This window comes from Pithys albifrons, chromosome 4 (genome assembly GCF_047495875.1).
Source record: "Pithys albifrons albifrons isolate INPA30051 chromosome 4, PitAlb_v1, whole genome shotgun sequence".
Taxonomy (NCBI): Eukaryota; Metazoa; Chordata; class Aves; order Passeriformes; family Thamnophilidae; genus Pithys; species Pithys albifrons.
The window spans coordinates 1049275-1066411 of NC_092461.1; the positions used below are offsets into that span (position 1 = coordinate 1049275).

The 17137-nt window shown below is 45.6% G+C and overlaps 1 protein-coding gene across 2 annotated transcripts in view; it reads right to left on the reverse strand.

The window, feature by feature from the left end:
• CDKAL1 (CDKAL1 threonylcarbamoyladenosine tRNA methylthiotransferase) overlaps positions 1–17137 on the reverse strand; it is a 278423-nt gene that overhangs the window by 165607 nt on the left and 95679 nt on the right. For both annotated transcript variants that reach the window (XM_071553173.1, XM_071553174.1), the window contains exon 8: positions 8104–8224. In XM_071553173.1, the coding sequence (XP_071409274.1) occupies positions 8104–8224 (121 nt within the window). The remainder of the gene's footprint in view (positions 1–8103; positions 8225–17137) is intronic.

Sequence of the window (17137 nt, forward strand, 5' to 3'; positions counted from 1 at the left end):
GTGAACCTGCAGGAGGTGCCAGTGTGGTAACACTGCCCCATGTTCTGAGCTGCTCTTTGGGGAAGCTGCCCCATGTTCTGTCTGAGCTGCTCTTTGGGGAAGCTGCCCCATGTTCTGTCTGAGCTGCTCTTTGGGGAAGCTGCCCCATGTTCTGTCTGAGCTGCTCTTTGGGGAAGCTGCCCCATGTTCTGTCTGAGCTGCTCTTTGGGGAAGCTGCCCCATGTTCTGTCTGAGCTGCTCTTTGGGGAAGCTGCCCCATGTTCTGTCTGAGCTGCTCTTTGGGGAAGCTGCCCCATGTTCTGTCTGAGCTGCTCTTTGGGGAAGCTGCCCCATGTTCTGTCTGAGCTGCTCTTTGGGGAAGCTGCCCCATGTTCTGTCTGAGCTGCTCTTTGGGGAAGCTGCCCCATGTTCTGTCTGAGCTGCTCTTTGGGGAAGCTGCCCCATGTTCTGTCTGAGCTGCTCTTTGGGGAAGCTGCCCCATGTTCTGTCTGAGCTGCTCTTTGGGGAAGCTGCCCCATGTTCTGTCTGAGCTGCTCTTTGGGGAAGCTGCCCCATGTTCTGTCTGAGCTGCTCTTTGGGGAAGCTGCCCCATGTTCTGTCTGAGCTGCTCTTTGGGGAAGCTGCCCCATGTTCTATCTGAGCTGCTCTTTGGCAAAGCTGCCCCATGTTCTATCTGAGCTGCTCTTTGGCAAAGCTGCCCCATGCTCTGAGCTGCTCTTTGGGGAAGCTGCTCCATGTTCTGTCTGAGCTGCTCTTTGGCAAAGCTGCCCCATGTTCTGTCTGAGCTGCTCTTTGGGGAAGCTGCCCCATGGTCTGTCTGAGCTGCTCTTTGGCAAAGCAGCCCCTTGTTCTGTCTGAGCTGCTCTTTGGCAAAGCTGCCCCATGTTCTGAGCTGCTCTTTGGCAAAGCTGCCCCTTGTTCTGAGCTGCTCTTTGGCAAAGCTGCCCCATGTTCTGAGCTGCTCTTTGGCAAAGCTGCCCCATGCTCTGAGCTGCTCTTTGGCAAAGCTGCCCCATGTTCTATCTGAGCTGCTCTTTGGCAAAGCTGCCCCATGTTCTGTCTGAGCTGCTCTTTGGCAAAGCTGTCCCCTACTCTGAGCTGCTCCTCAGAACCACCAGGAATTCAGCACTGGAATGACAGAGCTGGAATGAAGTGCAGGAAACTGCACACTGTGGTTGCACAAAGTAGCAACCCCAAGTTTGGTCACCCCAGCCCCAACCTTTCCCCCCTGCATTTCCACTTGGGAATTGTGTTGGATTCTGGGGATGCTCCTCTGGGATTACACAGTCCCAGGGCTGGGGGAAGCCACCTGTGGTGACAGAAGGCACAGACATGCCTGGGGCTGGCCAAGGTTTCAGGAGATGACGCAGTTGGAGCCTGGGATTGCTGCTGTTTTGCATTGTGTGGTGAACTGGAGTTTAGACAATTGCACGGTGACTTCTGGCAACTTTTATGAGTCTTCCAAGTGTTCTAAATGAAGCATGAAATAGCAAATTTTTCCTCAAAATTAGATGTACACAAGAGCAAAAGGAAGTGTATCAACATGTGTAAGGAGAACATTTGATGCAAATTTTAAATTCATGCAGAAAATGTTCAAATTTGAGAGCCTGGGAGAAAATAACCCAAGGGAGGCAAATGTGCAAAAATGGAAACAGTCAAAACAAACCATTTTCTTCTAACTCAATGCAGAAGTCATTCAGCAGACTCAGAGGAAGTTTTCACGACCCAGAAAAAAACATTTGGAGAATTTGTGGGTACTTAAATGCATTTCTGAAAAACTGAGAGCTCCAAAAATAGCATGAACACAGCAAACTGCACAGCAAGACCTCAAGGGCAGCAATGCTCAGTGTGGACAAACAAGGTGTCACAGTGACTTCTGCCTGTGGCAAAGAACTTTCCCAACATGTCCCTTCTGCCTCCCCTGGGAAACCTCCCTGCAGGTGAGCTGCACTTGGTTGGGCCATGCAGAGAGCCAAGTGGAGGGAGGATGTGTATGGGATGTCAGTCTGCTCTGACACGGCACCAAAGAGCAGCACTGAAGACACAGGCACAAAATCCATCACCAGAACAACAGCCAGATTAAAACTGTGTGTTACAGCACAGCTGGCAGTGTTAGAATACAGCATGGAATTGCCATTGTAGGTCATGCTGAACAGCAAATAAACAAGTATTGACAGGAATAATTCTTACACGTCATATGTCAGCAAAGTTAATGAAGGATTGGCTGAACATTCCCTGGACTGGGACAAACTGCAGGGTGCTCATTAAACACATGATTGTTCTGGACCATCCAAACAGCACTCAATGGGGCAATGAAAAATGCCATCCCAGAAATGAACATGAGTCTGCAAGTCAAACCACAAATGATGTCACAACTGGGTGTTTGATGCACTAGTGAAAAAAAAAAGAGTCTTTTAAAGACTCTTTGAACTCTATAAATTTCTTCCCTCTCAAATGTCATCTTGGCAGGGGATCATGGTCTGATCTGCACAGGGAAAGCAAAGAAACCCAGCTCAGGAATCCTTTGCCATTGACAGCAGGACACCAGAGGAATTCAGATGCTAAAGCTGAGGGGGTTTACAAGTTCTGTGCTTGAAATCCCAGGGACAGAACTGAAATTCAAACAAGAGAGTTCAAGTGGTGAATACTCTAAAAATGAGCAAGTATTGTAAGGAGAGTAAGAGTGGCAGAAATCATGAAGACATGAACAGAGCTGAAAGAGGAAAAATAGCTTGTTTCAGGCAAATACTTAGTGCCAAGTTTATATCCTAATTATGTATTTAGGAGGAATGGAACAAGAATCTTGTGTATAAACACCTTTTCTTTTGTGAGAGATCACCCTGAATTCCAGATTATCTTCCTTTGGGATCAGCATGACACAGACAGCCCAGAAGGATCCACAAACATTGACATCGTCCTCACTGTTCATCAGAGTCATCTTGTGTGACACAGATCAGTATAAATGTCAGAGCCACCACGGGCCACAGTCAGAGACACTGACCACACCAACAGCTCCCCCTTCCCTGCAGGAGGGAATCCATCCCCCAACTCCAGACCCCAGAGCTGAGCAGCCCCAGCACTGCTGTGCAGGGAGGAGACCCACAGGCGGCTCCTCCAGCCGGGGCCAAGGGGGCTCCTCCAGCCGGGCCCAAGGGGGGCTCCTCCAGCCGGGCCCAAGGGGGCTCCTCCAGCCGGGCCCAAAGGGGGGCTCCTCCAGCCGGGGCCAAGGGGGGGCTCCTCCAGCCGGGGCCAAGGGGGGGCTCCTCCAGCCGGGGCCAAGGGGGGGCTCCTCCAGCCGGGGCCAAGGGGGGGCTCCTCCAGCCGGGGCCAAGGGGGGGCTCCTCCAGCCGGGGCCAAGGGGGGGCTCCTCCAGCCGGGGCCAAGGGGGGGCTCCTCCAGCCGGGGCCAAGGGGGGGCTCCTCCAGCCGGGGCCAAGGGGGGGCTCCTCCAGCCGGGGCCAAGGGGGGGCTCCTCCAGCCGGGGCCAAGGGGGGGCTCCTCCAGCCGGGGCCAAGGGGGGGCTCCTCCAGCCGGGGCCAAGGGGGGGCTCCTCCAGCCGGGGCCAAGGGGGGGCTCCTCCAGCCGGGGCCAAGGGGGGGCTCCTCCAGCCGGGGCCAAGGGGGGGCTCCTCCAGCCGGGGCCAAGGGGGGGCTCCTCCAGCCGGGGCCAAGGGGGGGCTCCTCCAGCCGGGGCCAAGGGGGGGCTCCTCCAGCCGGGGCCAAGGGGGGGCTCCTCCGGCCAGGGCCAAGGGGGGCTCCTCCGGCCGGGGCCAAAGGGGGGCTCCTCCGGCCGGGCCCAAAGGGGGGCTCCTCCAGCCGGGGCCAAAGGGGGGCTCCTCCGGCCGGGCCCAAAGGGGGGCTCCTCCGGCCGGGCCCAAAGGGGGGCTCCTCCAGCCGGGGCCAAGGGGGGCTCCTCCAGCCGGGGTCAAAGGGGGGCTCCTCCAGCCGGGGTCAAAGGGGGCTCCTCTGCCCTCAGCCATTGATTCCAATGGACAATTAACCACTGGCAGCTCACCAGAGACTGGGATTTTTGGTCTTGTTCCTTGTCAGTTCCTTGTTTTTAACAATAATCGTATTAATAAATGATCAACTTGTCGGGGACTAAAATATTGTTTGAAGAAATGAGGGCAACCTACTCATCAGAATTTCATTCCATTGGCACTGAAAAATTATGACCAGCCTTGGATATTGACTTTTGCTTCTCCTGGTTTGCTTTAACTGGAAATTTAAGAAAATGCTTTGACCTTTATATAGCCTTGCTCAGATCATTCACAGCTCTGCTCGGAGTGCCAGATTATTTCTTTTAATTTGCAAGAACCAAAAGCTACCCTGAGATTACAAGAAATGAGGGTCTAGCCAGTCCTCTTCATCAGACCAACAGTACTGTATGGAAAGCTCTTGGATGGGAAACACCATAAAAACGTGAGACAACATACAGAACACAAACTGGAAGAAAAGCTCACACATTGTAAAGCTACTAACTCTTCTCAAAGAAGAATCCCCTAAAGACTTACCCTCTTCTGTTAATACTGTTTGGCCCTTTGGCACTGAGAATGGTTGTGCACTGTTATCACATCACTGGACATTTAAAAAATTATAGTTAATTTAAAGAAGTCTACAAATAGTTCCTTCTTAAAAACACACCTTAACAGCACCCATGGCAGAGGCTGCTGGTTTACTTGCAAGTCCACCCTACAAGAAGCTGCAGCAACCTCTGATGTGTGGGACAGAAATCAAGTTACTCAGGAGGGAGAAGGCAGCCCATCCCTGGCCCAATCCATCTTTTCTGCTTTCTTTAATCACCTTTCCACATAAGCTGCTCCAGGAGCCACCCAGCAAAATGCAGTCCTGCTGTGCCTGCTCAGGCACAGTCTCTGCAATGGGGAGCAGGACACAGAGAACAGAGAGGACCCCAAGCACAGCAGCTGCTCAGACCAGAATGGGAACCACACAGACATCACCTCTTCAGGATAAACAACCCTTTTTCCCCACGTTTTCAGGGAAATTGTTACCATCGAGCACCCAAAGATTTTGTAGCATTTTTGCAGCAGACTCTTACAAATAGTTTTATATTCCTTCAACAAATGTGACTTGTAATAACTGCAAGAAGTACCAGGAATAAGTGCAATCTCTCAGACAGTGCCACCAAGCTGCTATTAAAGCATCTAATGAGGAAATCATGACCTTGGCTGTGAGTTCCAGTAAGATGCAGTGGAAAGAGACCTCAGGCAAAAGGAGACTGGTAAAACTTTCTGCTGTAAACAACTTGCTTTGCCTTGTGCCTGAGTTCCAGCAGTGGTTTCTGCAAGCTCTGCACTGCTGGCCTTCCAGAGTTTATGACTGAAATTAAAATGCCTGGACACACACCACTGTGTCATCATTCACTGCCAGGAGGAAAAGTATGTTGTGAATGTGCCAGAGTATCTGGTACGTGCAGGGTTGGAAAACACACTTGGTACACTAGAGCTAAAATCTAAATAAATGTACATGCAAATTGTGACTAAAATATAAACAAAAAAGCAAAGGTTTCCCTTCAAGAACACACACTTATCTTTCTAGACTGTCCACCCTCCCTGTTTTCTGAGGGTGATTGACACAGGAGGCTCCAGCACATCACAGATATTTGAGCTAAACTGTTATGCAAAGTATCCATTTAAATATTATAAGCTGAGATAAGGCCAAAGTAACTCTATGACTTTACACTTCCTGGGGAGTTCACTCTAAGCATTTATCCTGAACTCCAGTAAAAGTAAATACAATATGTGGTAATTCTAGTATGTATTTATATACTAACTATATTATTATATCAGAAAAATACTATTTTGCCTCTCCAAGCATAACATTGAATGCAAATCAAAACATCTTTTCATCCTGCATTGTAAAAATGAAAATCTTCTTTCAACTGCAGAGTCACTTAGGTGAGTCCCTTGAAAAGCAAACCATTAAAACACAGAAAATCTGGATGTTGTTAATGACTAAACTAAATCAGGTAATATGGAATTCATCCCTGTACATGTTCAGCCCCAGATGTTACAAACCATGAACAGATTTGTAACTGAGACTCACCATGGATCCAAAATGGGGACAGCGGCATTGCAGATGGAAAGGTTGAAAACATTGGGTGAGAGTTGGGGGACAAAAGGGGGGGGACAAAGGGGGGGGGGGGGGGACAAAAAGGGGGGGGGGGACAAGAGGGGGGGACAAAAGGTACAATCAGTTGCCAAACCCCAAGTCTATCCCTGTCCAGCACTGGGTGAGCCAATTTTGCACACACCAGAAAGATTCCCATTTCCATCACTCTGTATTTTTATCCAGAGATATCCCTGTGCTAAGGAAGAGATTGGAGTTCACAGGAGCAAACACAGAAAGCCAAAGAAATTGCAGTTGAGGTTGTTACAGAAACACCCCAGTCATTCCAGCATGGAAATGCTCTGGATTCATGACCTGCCAAACTGGAGTCACGACATCCTTCCCTGAGAAATCACAGACATTTTGATATGGTTTTAAGATGGTGACTCCAGAAAACTCATCCAGCTACAAAGAACTCAGAGGTGATGAACACACAGAGCATTTGCAAAGGTGCACCCACAGGTGGAGGTGAGATTTGCTACAAAAAGGCAGAGTCTAGTTCAGACAATTCAATTAACCAAAAATCTGGACAGGCAGCACAGGTCACTGCAAGAGCTCAGGGATTTAATAATTGTTTTTTCAAAACCCAGTAGGAAAATACATCTGTTCAAAATCCATCCAAAAGAACTGCTCCTCTCATCAGCCACCCAATGCCAAGTGTTGACCCACAGTGCCCACCTTGTATTAACCTCTAATTAGGCAGCAACAACCTGGTATTAGAAATAACAACACATTTTGTCATCTTAAATTCACCACCACAAATCAAAAGACAAATGGACAAGAGAACAGCTCAGCTGGCACATCCTTGACAACACCTACAACTAGAAAGTTACTACAACATTACAACATTAGTGGAAAAGGAACATTTGTAACAACTGAAACTCAGACACAGCCAGATGTAAAAGAATGCTCTGCTTGTTTTTAATCCTGAGAAGGATTCTGATCACAAGATGTCAACAGGAAAGACAATAAGAGAAAGAATTTAGATCACTTATAGTAACTGCCCCAGAAAAGCTCATGGCCAGACTTCCAGAACAATCCATGCAGCAAAACACAGTTTAAAAAGGCATCAGAATTCAGCAACGTGACAAAATGTCACCCATGTGTTCACCAGAAGAGGAAGAAAAAGGAACCACGTGAAGCCTTGAACTGGTAATTGTGACCTAAACAGCACCAGGTTTTACAGCCACTCATGTCCTTAAGGACAAGGCAGTCTGAAAGAGCATTGCAGCAAATTACTATGAAATGGTTCTGAACTGTGCTCACCTAAACTCAAAACAAGGCCAAGATCCAGAATTTTTCCCCTCTAGGCAGTAAGTTCACACCCACCTGGGGTACCTCAACATTGCAATTTAAATTTTACCACCAGGGAAACTTCTCCACAACTTGGAGAAGATACAAAAATCAGAAGAGGATTTGTGTGGGATTTCTGTTGTTCTGGTTGGTTTGTTTCTTTGTTTAGTAAACTGACAAAATGGGACTTTAGCAAGTGGAGTTGAGGATGGAAAAGCATCAAAGGAAGGAAGATTAAATTAGAATTCCTCCAAGTAGGAGCACAGAAAAGAAGTTTGTGGTTTTATGGGCATCAGGAGCTGATTGAGAGCAGAGAGTGGCCTGTTGAAATGAAGAGTGAAATATATACTTTATAACTCCTTATCTTTAAATATATTAGAGGAGTGAGACAGAAATAACTATACCTTAATTTAGTAATTAATATATTTGGGATGACAATCACATCAGACAGATCTTAATGAGCTACTGACAATGAACCATCAGCTTAGAAATCAAAATAACACAGGGAAAACCCCTCTATATACTTTTTTCTTCTTGTACCCAAACAAACAGGGATTTGCTTCCCAGAAGGAAAGTGATTTAACCCCTCTCACTGTTCCAAAGCAGCCCATCCTCCTCCTCCTCCTCCTCCTGGGGAGCTCAGGGCTGACTCTGGATGGTTTATCAGTCTGGGAGATTCTTACCCTGTATTGATGGAAATTATTTCTATCAGTGGATTCCTCCTGATCTTGGGCAGATCCAGTCGAGCTCCCCCCAGACGTTTCCCATGATCCTTTTTCTGGCCCAGAAATCTCACAGAATGACCTTCAAATTAAGCAAAAAAATGCAGTCAATACAAGGAGCAATCTCACCATATTTGTTTTGATTTGCTGCTCTTCAGAAGGACTGTTTGTACTTCAAAGATGGAAAAGGAGAATAAGATGCAATAATCTATTTCCACTCACTGGAGTATTTAAAAAGGGACACTGACAGGAAAAATAAATTACCTTAAAATGAACAAATTCATTCACCCAATTATCTTTTCACACTTGCATTTTCTGTTTTATCTGATTAAAATGATCTAAGCAGTTCCATTTTCAGATTTTCAGTGCAAATAACAACACAGCAGAAATATTTAACTGGCAGGATTCAACATTCTTCCCCCAAATTTCACTCAAACCTAAATTAGTAGGTAATCAGCAACTAAATACTCCCTTAGCTTATAAACTACAGACTTGTATCATTTACTCCAACAAGCCTGGAAGAGGCAGATGAGAGACAGCAAGAAATACAAACTTACCCTGGAACAGGAGCAGGGTGAGAGGAATGCTGGAAATTAGGAATTACAAGCACAGCAAAGTCTACAACCACTTCCAATCAATTAAAAACACTGTTCAGCCAAAACTCCAACTTATGTCACCAACAGCTCTTTACAAGATTATTTCCTTTATCAGTCCAAGCCTTTCTTCTCTGCCTCTTTTGAGAGGCCATAAACTAATTTTTGAATAATGTGCCATTCATACTCTGAATTTATTTCTGTGATAAGGCAGCAACAGCCTGGAAAAAACCAACTACTTTTAGTACACCATTTTTCTCAGGGTTTTTTAAGACAAATAAAAATTCTCCATCAAAAATCTCCTGAAGAAGGAGCAGGACTGACCTGGTAGCAAAATGGTTGGTAGCAGTGGGAGAGAGAATGGTTAACACTGACAGAGACACCATCGTGTCAGCATGAAATAAAGGCCTAATTCTGCAGCTGCATTTGACAGAAATTCCATCACACCCTGCTGTGAACTCAGTAATGTGCTGCTTGCACTAAGAACATTTGCTAAATTATCCACTTTGCATTTCCTGACAATCTCACCAACATCTTTGGCTCACAATACACTCAGTTATTTCCCAATCCAGCTCTGGGGAGTTTCAGGCATGGCACCATTTTATTTACTTGTATAGCAAAGGCATTATGTGAAATATAAGAATTAAAGTGGAAGCAGAGAACATCCCTTCTTGCATTTCTAAAGTACTGAGGCTTATTCAGAGCAAACCAATTTATCCCTTTTTAAAATAATCAATTGCATGACCATGTTTAAGGTGTATTTGGATTTATGGCTGAAAATACAGTGGAATGATGGACAAGAGTCTCAAAACAATCAGGATTAATAACAAGTCACACAAAATGGAAAATTCTTATGCTTGGAATTGGTGTCAAACTCTTTCATGGAACTTCTGGGGAAAAGTGGCCACAAAACTTGTCCCAAATCTGCCTGAAGTTTGTCAGAGGACTGAAAATTTGTAAGGGGGGAAGGAAATGGAAATAATGGCAGAGCTGTGCAGCAGACACAAGTTCATAATCCATCTTTTCTTAGGAAAACAGGTTAAAAAAGTGAAGACAAATCACTACTGTAGCCTGCAAAATCTTTTCCAAAAATACTATTTTATCTTCTTACAGCTCTTTGTGTTTCAGGTGCTCAGCAAGTGACCCTACACATTGGGGAGAAAAAATAAAAAAGAACAATAAAAGAACCACCCAAAAAGCTCAGGCCATTCCACAGACAGAACAACTCACAGGGAGTGCAAACCCAGCCCCTGTTCCCTTCAGAACTTCCTTTATTCAGGGAGGAAATCCCAGCACATCCAACTACTGTGACTGTTGCAGACAAACTTCGTTTTTATTTTCTTTTTTTAAGACAAAAATCTCCCCTCAGTTACAGTATTTGTGACCTTAAGTCCTCCTTCCCCACTCCATACAAGGCCTATTGTGTTTGATTTTCAGTAATCACTAAAGCATCTGTTTACAGAATTGCTGCTATTAATGAACCATAACTTGACAAACACTGAATCATCCTTTTTCACAGGCTGGAGGTATTTTTCTCCTCGTACTTATCTCAAGAAAAACAAGTATTTTGTCATCTTTAATAAAGAAAAAGGTAAGCAACAATTTTTATATTGTCAAACCAGCACTGTCAAGTCCACACCAACACCAAGTGCAACAGAAAAAGCAGCAATTTTAAATCTCATTTCTGACCTGCTTTCAAAGCTCAGAATGGGGCAAACCACTGCAATTACACTTTCCTTGCCCAGCATTTTATCTGATTAATTCACCTTCTCTCTGACTTTACTCACCTAAGCAAAACAGGTGGGCCAGGCTTAAAAGGAGTCTTTCTTTTTATGTTTGCTTTGTTTCCTTCCTTTCTCTTTGGTTTGGTGCAACACTTTTGCAAGCTGAGTTAACCCCCAGTCTGTAACAAGGAGTGCTCAGTCTCAGGTCCCAACCAACCAACCCTCCTTTTTGGTGGCCCCCTGGGGGATGCAAACTTGGAAACAGATGAATGACAAATCTCCTCAGGGTTAGAGAGCAGAGCCTGAACTGCCTCAGCCTACAAACCTCTCCTGCCATCAAAATAACCTTTCTACCTCCCCACAGTTACCAGCAGATAAAATTATATTAAAGGGAAAAACAAAAAAACAAACCAAACAAACCCACAAACAAAAATCCCCAAACAACAAACAAAAGTGTGGTCGGGCTTTGGAGCAGTTTTTCACTAATTAGTAGATCATTAATACAGATTACAACTCAACAGTAGCACTAACCAGGTCCAGCAAGGACAATTCCAGAGCAGAGTCACTCACAGCAAGTGTAAATGAAATCAAGCCAGGAACAATTTAAAATGAATCAGAGCTCTGCAGTTTTCAGAACTGTTTAAAATTAAACTCCTCTTTGCATCCCAGTCAGCAGACACAATTCACACCACCTGGCACTGTCCCCAAAAAGGAAGAGGCTGGAATGAATTAATTGGGATATTAAATCCTACTGTTGTCTAAAGAGGGCTTTGAAATGTGTCCAGCTTGAGAAATCAGTGCATGGAATGAAAATATTTCCAAGGAATTTATTTTCACTTGCTAAAAAGGACACCAGAAATTAACACAGCCCTGAGGGCAGGTCCAGGAGCCTTTAATGGGAGATGCTCAGGACTGATGGAGAACACCCAACCTGAAACACAGACACGGGGAGGGAACAGGGAATGGAATTTAACATGAAATGTCCTGTGAACCTCAGGCTTCCACCAGAGCCATGCCCAGACCCACAGAGCACAGCAGTGATGCTGGAGCAGATTCCAGGGGGGCTGGTGCTTTCCTGGGCTGTCACAGACACACACAGGGGAGGGGGAGGTGGCCTGGCTGAGCCCAGCTTTGGGAACTTCACCATCAGCACTGCCTCAGGTACCAAGAGGTGCAGCCCATTCCAGGCAGCTGCTGCTGAGCCTGTGCTGGGCACTTACATATCCACAGCCCCTCAGAAACAGGAGTTTAAAGCCAACCCTCAAAGCTGCAGGAAATCCCAGCCTTGGCAGCAGAAATTCCCAGCCTTGGCAGCAGAACTTCCCATTGTTTCATGCTGGTTCTGTTGCCCTTTCCCAGGTACATCGTTGTGCTTATTCACCATTTCCTGAAGGACACTCTTTTCCTCCCCAGGCCCCTGCCAAGGCACTGCTCTTTCTGTACCCCCCTGATGTCTCCCACCAACCTGTCTGATCCTCTGCAGCATCTCCAGGAAAAGGGACTAAGCACTGCATTTCATGTACCCCTGCACACATTTCCTTCCACCACTATTTGCTGCTTAAAGAATAGAAGTTTCCTTTCCTCAAGGTTAGCACTGGAAAAATGGCACATGGGAGCAGAGTGGCTGAGGAAGGGAAAGCCACATGAAGGGAAAACAAAGCAGTGAATTTCTTCAAAGAAAAACAAAAGGAACAAGTGCAAAGGAGAACCAAAAGCAGAAAAACTGAAAGGAGCAGCAAGCAAATATAAAAGGTGAAAAGGATTAAAAAACTTTGGTGGAAAAAACAAAAAGCACTCAAGAATATACTAAAGAGAAAAGAGAATCAAAAAGATCAAAATAAAAATGGGGAAAGGCAGAAGGGGCAAATCAGGAGCTATTACAAAACTTGAATAGTGGATTTAGTTCCAGAGTTATGTTAGTCCAGCCTTCAACCAGGGGAGGAAGGAACTGGCCCCACTACAAGACAAGGGATAATTCAGAGTAACGTTGGCAGAATTAATGACCTTTCTCTGTGCCCTGGGCCAGGCAATCAGTCCCTCAGGATGCTGATAGTGGGTGTGTGCTTGATCCAGCCCAGAAAATTCCAAACTCTTTCATACAATGACTGCCTTCCACCCTCTCCCAACACAAAAAGCCTCCCAGAAATGAGCAGGTACCACGAAGCACAAACACACACGTTATAGCCTGAAATACTGACAACTACCAAGCACTGCACTTGGAATCAGCACCAACAATAACCCTGTTTCAGGAGGCTCCAGAGTGTGAGTGGCACACAGGCAATGAGAGGAGCTTTTAAAATTCATTTTATGTAATTTCAAATACAAGGTATTCAGAAGAAAAGCTCTGCAGGAGGCCCAGATTGCTAAAATTCAAACATCACTTCCTCTCCATTAACTGCAGTCACTCTTTATTCTTGGCTTGTCTTCAGTGTATGATTCAACCATAACAATTAAATCCATAGTGCACAACAAGTAAAACAGAAAAAGACATAACTACTAACAGGGAATTACTGTCCAAGTGAAAATCTCCCCCAGTGAAATGAAGAATGTAAGTAAGTATTCAAGGAGGTTTGGGGCACATGAGCAGCACTTTCCTCTCTCACAGCAAAAGCACTTGAATGCCCTGTTAAGGCATTTCTTATTCCTCCTGTCAGGATTCAGCAGCTTCACCCCACTTATTCCCAGACCATGTGATGTTATTGTCTCTCAGAGTGACTGAAGGCCACATCTCCTGTGGGTCCAAGTGCTACAATTCCCCAGCTCAGAAGGACAATACTCAGAATTCACTGCAGGAAGAGCTCCCTGACCCTCTGTCCTCACCTCTCTGGGAAGAAATGCATTTGATTGGGATCAAAGATTCTGCTCAAACCCTCAGGAGATCCCAGAGAGAAGCTTCCAAGGGAAAAGCCATTGTGAGTGGGATCAAAGAGGCTGCACTGTGAGGAGGGGAAATGCTGAGAGGAGCATTGTCAGAGCTGCAGCAGCTCAAGGAACCTGCTCACCTTTTGGGGTGTGAGCAGGAACAGAACAGATTGAGCCTTGGAGCTGAACTCAGCACTGCAAAAGCAAACCTTTACTGAATCCCCCTGGTCTGAACAGGGTCCTCTGACACTTCCCAGCCATGAGGATCCTCTGACAGAGCTGAGCCCAGCTGAGTTACCCAATGAGACCAGCACAGAAAAACAGGGATGCTGCAAGATGGTCATTCATGGAAAGGGTGGAAAAGAGCACATGGGGGTCTGGAAGCAAAGGCACCTTTCCCTGCACATCACTTAAACAAGCAATCCCAACCTTGCCACTGAGATTCTCAGCCTGTTGCCCCCCACATCCTTGGTTTCTTTCTCTGGGGCACTATTTGTCTCCCACTCAGTTTCTGTGAACTGTTTACAAAATACAGTCACAACAAAGTCGTAACACAGATAGTCACTTCTATCAGGTTTATAAACTAAATCAGTGAAATAACCACACTGAGAAAAATAATCACAAAGCCAATCTGAAATCCTGGATTGTCTCACACACCAAGTCATTGCGTGCTGAAAAGTATTTGAACAGCAAAAAAATATATTGTAAGAGCAGAAACCAACTGATGGCATCAGGAATCTCTTGCCCCAGCAGGGCAGATTTGAATGTTGAGCCACACAATTATTGTAGTTTCCCAAAAGCAATTAAAGTGTGTGTTTGCAGCAGCAGTTCCCCCCCCCCAATTGCTGTATATTCCTCATCATGACAGTGCACAAAGCTGAACTCTCAGCACTGACACTGGCACAGGTGATGGGACTATTCTGAACTCATTTCTGCAGCACATCACACTGTTGGTAAGGACTCAGACAGGGCCAACCCAAATGCAGTGGTGGCTCTTGCTCAATGTTCAGCTGCCCCAAAACACCTTCATTGAAAACCCACCCAGTGGAGCACCTTCCAGAAAGGTCCTGCCTAAGACAATTCTTCTTGTCACAGCAGCTCTTAAATAAACCAAGAAAAACAACAAATTCTGGCTTCAGTAGTGACAATCTTTCTACCCATAACTCCACTTCCTTAGATGACAACAAAAATGTAATAATTATTATTGTTTAAACAGGAATAACTCCAAAATTCCCAATCCAGGGACAAAAAAAGGGGCAGGGGGTCTGTCAAATGCAGACTCCCTGTCCCTCTGCCCCACTCAGGGGAGGAGATGGAGGAGTCTGGGATGAGACAGTGAACCTCAGACTGGGAAGAAGAAGGCTGAGGGAAGGCAGCTCTAGTTTTCTTCTCTGTTTCTCACCACCCGACTTCTATTTTTAATTGGCAATAAATTAAATTAATTTCCCCCAGGTCAGTCTGTTTTCCCCGTGATGGTCACTGGTAAATGATCTCCCTGTCCTTATCATGACCCCAAAGTTACTCCATCTTCTGTTCCCCCCTGCCCTGCTGAGGGAAGGGAGCAGGAGAGCAGCTGGGTGGGGGCTGGAAGTCAGCCAAGGTCCCACCACACAGTGAAATAAATAAAACAACCCATCCCAAAGTGTCCTCCCTTTATGTCCTTTCAAATGAGACAGAAAGAGGCTCAATGAGGCCACTGCCCTCCCTCTGACCTCCTCGAGCTGCACTTTGGCACAAACACTTTCTGACTGGGAGCCAAATGATACTTTTCCTCAAATAGGAACTCCTGACTCCTCTAATTTTTATTCTTCATCTGGCCTGTCATCAGCTGCTTAAGCCCAGGCTGCTCTTCCCACAATCACAGAAATGCAGGAGACTGTTTTACCCCCTGTAACCAGCACATTCCAGTGAAGTCCAACAGCACATACAGATATTTAACATGCTGGGACTCACATCCATACATACACACACACCAAGGCAGATAATCCAGTATAAATCCCACATGTAGGTCCTGTTGATCTGCTCATTTTCACACAGACACTGCAACTGGCAGTCCATAATTACTGACCACACCAGGACAATTTAACAGTTTAATAAATACTGGCTAATGTTTAAACTGGGAATGGATGGGCAACTTCACCAGACAATGTGCCTGAAATCAAGGTTATGTTCAGCGTAAAAGGCTCAACCCTGAAGTAATTTCCTTTGGTTGTTTTTTATAATCAGGTCTAATGACCCATTGTCAAACTGGGTTTTGTGAAAGCTTCAGACAGACACAATATGGACTAAACTCAATTCAACCTGAGTCCCTCATGTCCCTAAGGCTGAGCTAAAAGCAGACTGGACACAAATATTCTGGTTCCACATCTCCCACCCCTACAAAGCTTTAATAACATGGGATTTGAGAGCATGTCCAGAAAGGAAGGGGGCAAGACCCAAATCTCTGAAGTCCTGCATTTAAAGCCAAGAAAAGAGGCATTTCTGCATTAAGGAGTTAACATTTCTCCTTTAAAACACAGAAGAAATGTATTCTCTTGCCTGCTGTAAACTGTTTATAGCCAGGCTTGTACACACACTGGTCCTGCTTCAAAGGCAGCTTTTAGAGGGGTCCATAAAATGCTGACCTGAGCACTCACCATGAAGACATTCTGTGCTTCCCATCAGAGACAAATCTGCTGCTTATTGGGACACACTACAGAGACTGAGCAGCCCAAACTGCTTTTTATCCTGCACAGAAATGTTACCCAGTGAAGGAACACACATGGATTCTAACCCTGTTTTCCCACAGCTCCCCAGCAATTTTCTTTAACATACTGGAAACCAAGTCCATAAGTGGGAAAAGGTGAACTAATGTTGTACTAAACTGCTCTAATCCAGCCTTAAAATCTGGGTGATGTGCAGAGGCAGAAAGGTTTGCTGAACTGTTACATCAAAGCCTCTCTGTGTATCAGAACACACAGAATGGTGTCTGTCACTCCCAGACACCCAGTTCTGATCCTGAGATGGAATTACCTGTCTGGCTCCTCACAGGCACCACAGAGGTTTCAGATTATAAACCACAACACCATATGAAAAGTACCTGAAGATGTTAAAATGTACCTTGGGACACAGTATAACTATCACCCAGACATGATCTGTGTACAAACTCTGCACTGCTGTGCCAGATTGTCACCTCTGGGAGTGACATTCCACCTGATCATGTGCCTGATATTGAGGATATTTCAAAGATTCAATGCAAGAGTTGTGAGAAAAGTCAGGATGATGACTTAGAAATGAGAAATCACAGAGTCCCTTAAAAATTCTCTCTCTTTGGCTGTTAGTGCAATAACAAACAGGCACATCCTTCTTTTTCATCTTCTGATGGAGGAGGATAAACAGATAAAATCACCTAAGAGGTGTTTTTCAGAACTGGGAACTGACAGTTGTTCTCTCCCCTCAGATGAGGTAAAGGCCACCCCAAGCTGTGCTGCTCAAAACCATCTCCTGACCCAGCACAATGACCCAGCTCTGGAGAGCTTTTCCTGGCAATACCTGGAGACTGAGCAAGAAACCCATTCCCACTTCACACAAAGAGCTCTGGATAAATCCAAGAGATCAGTTTGGCTGGGGAGTACAGTGAGCTCTCAACCCAATCCCACAGGGCTGCCACTGGTATGAAAAAGTGAAAAGACAAGTAATTAGAAAATAAAAAACAGGGGAAAAATTATTTCTATGAAGTTTCCCTTTTTGCAAACTGTGCACTATAAAATTCAAGCACCCAAAGGAAAACCAAAGGTGCCCCTTAAGAAATGGGAATGGTGGGAAAGACAGACCTTG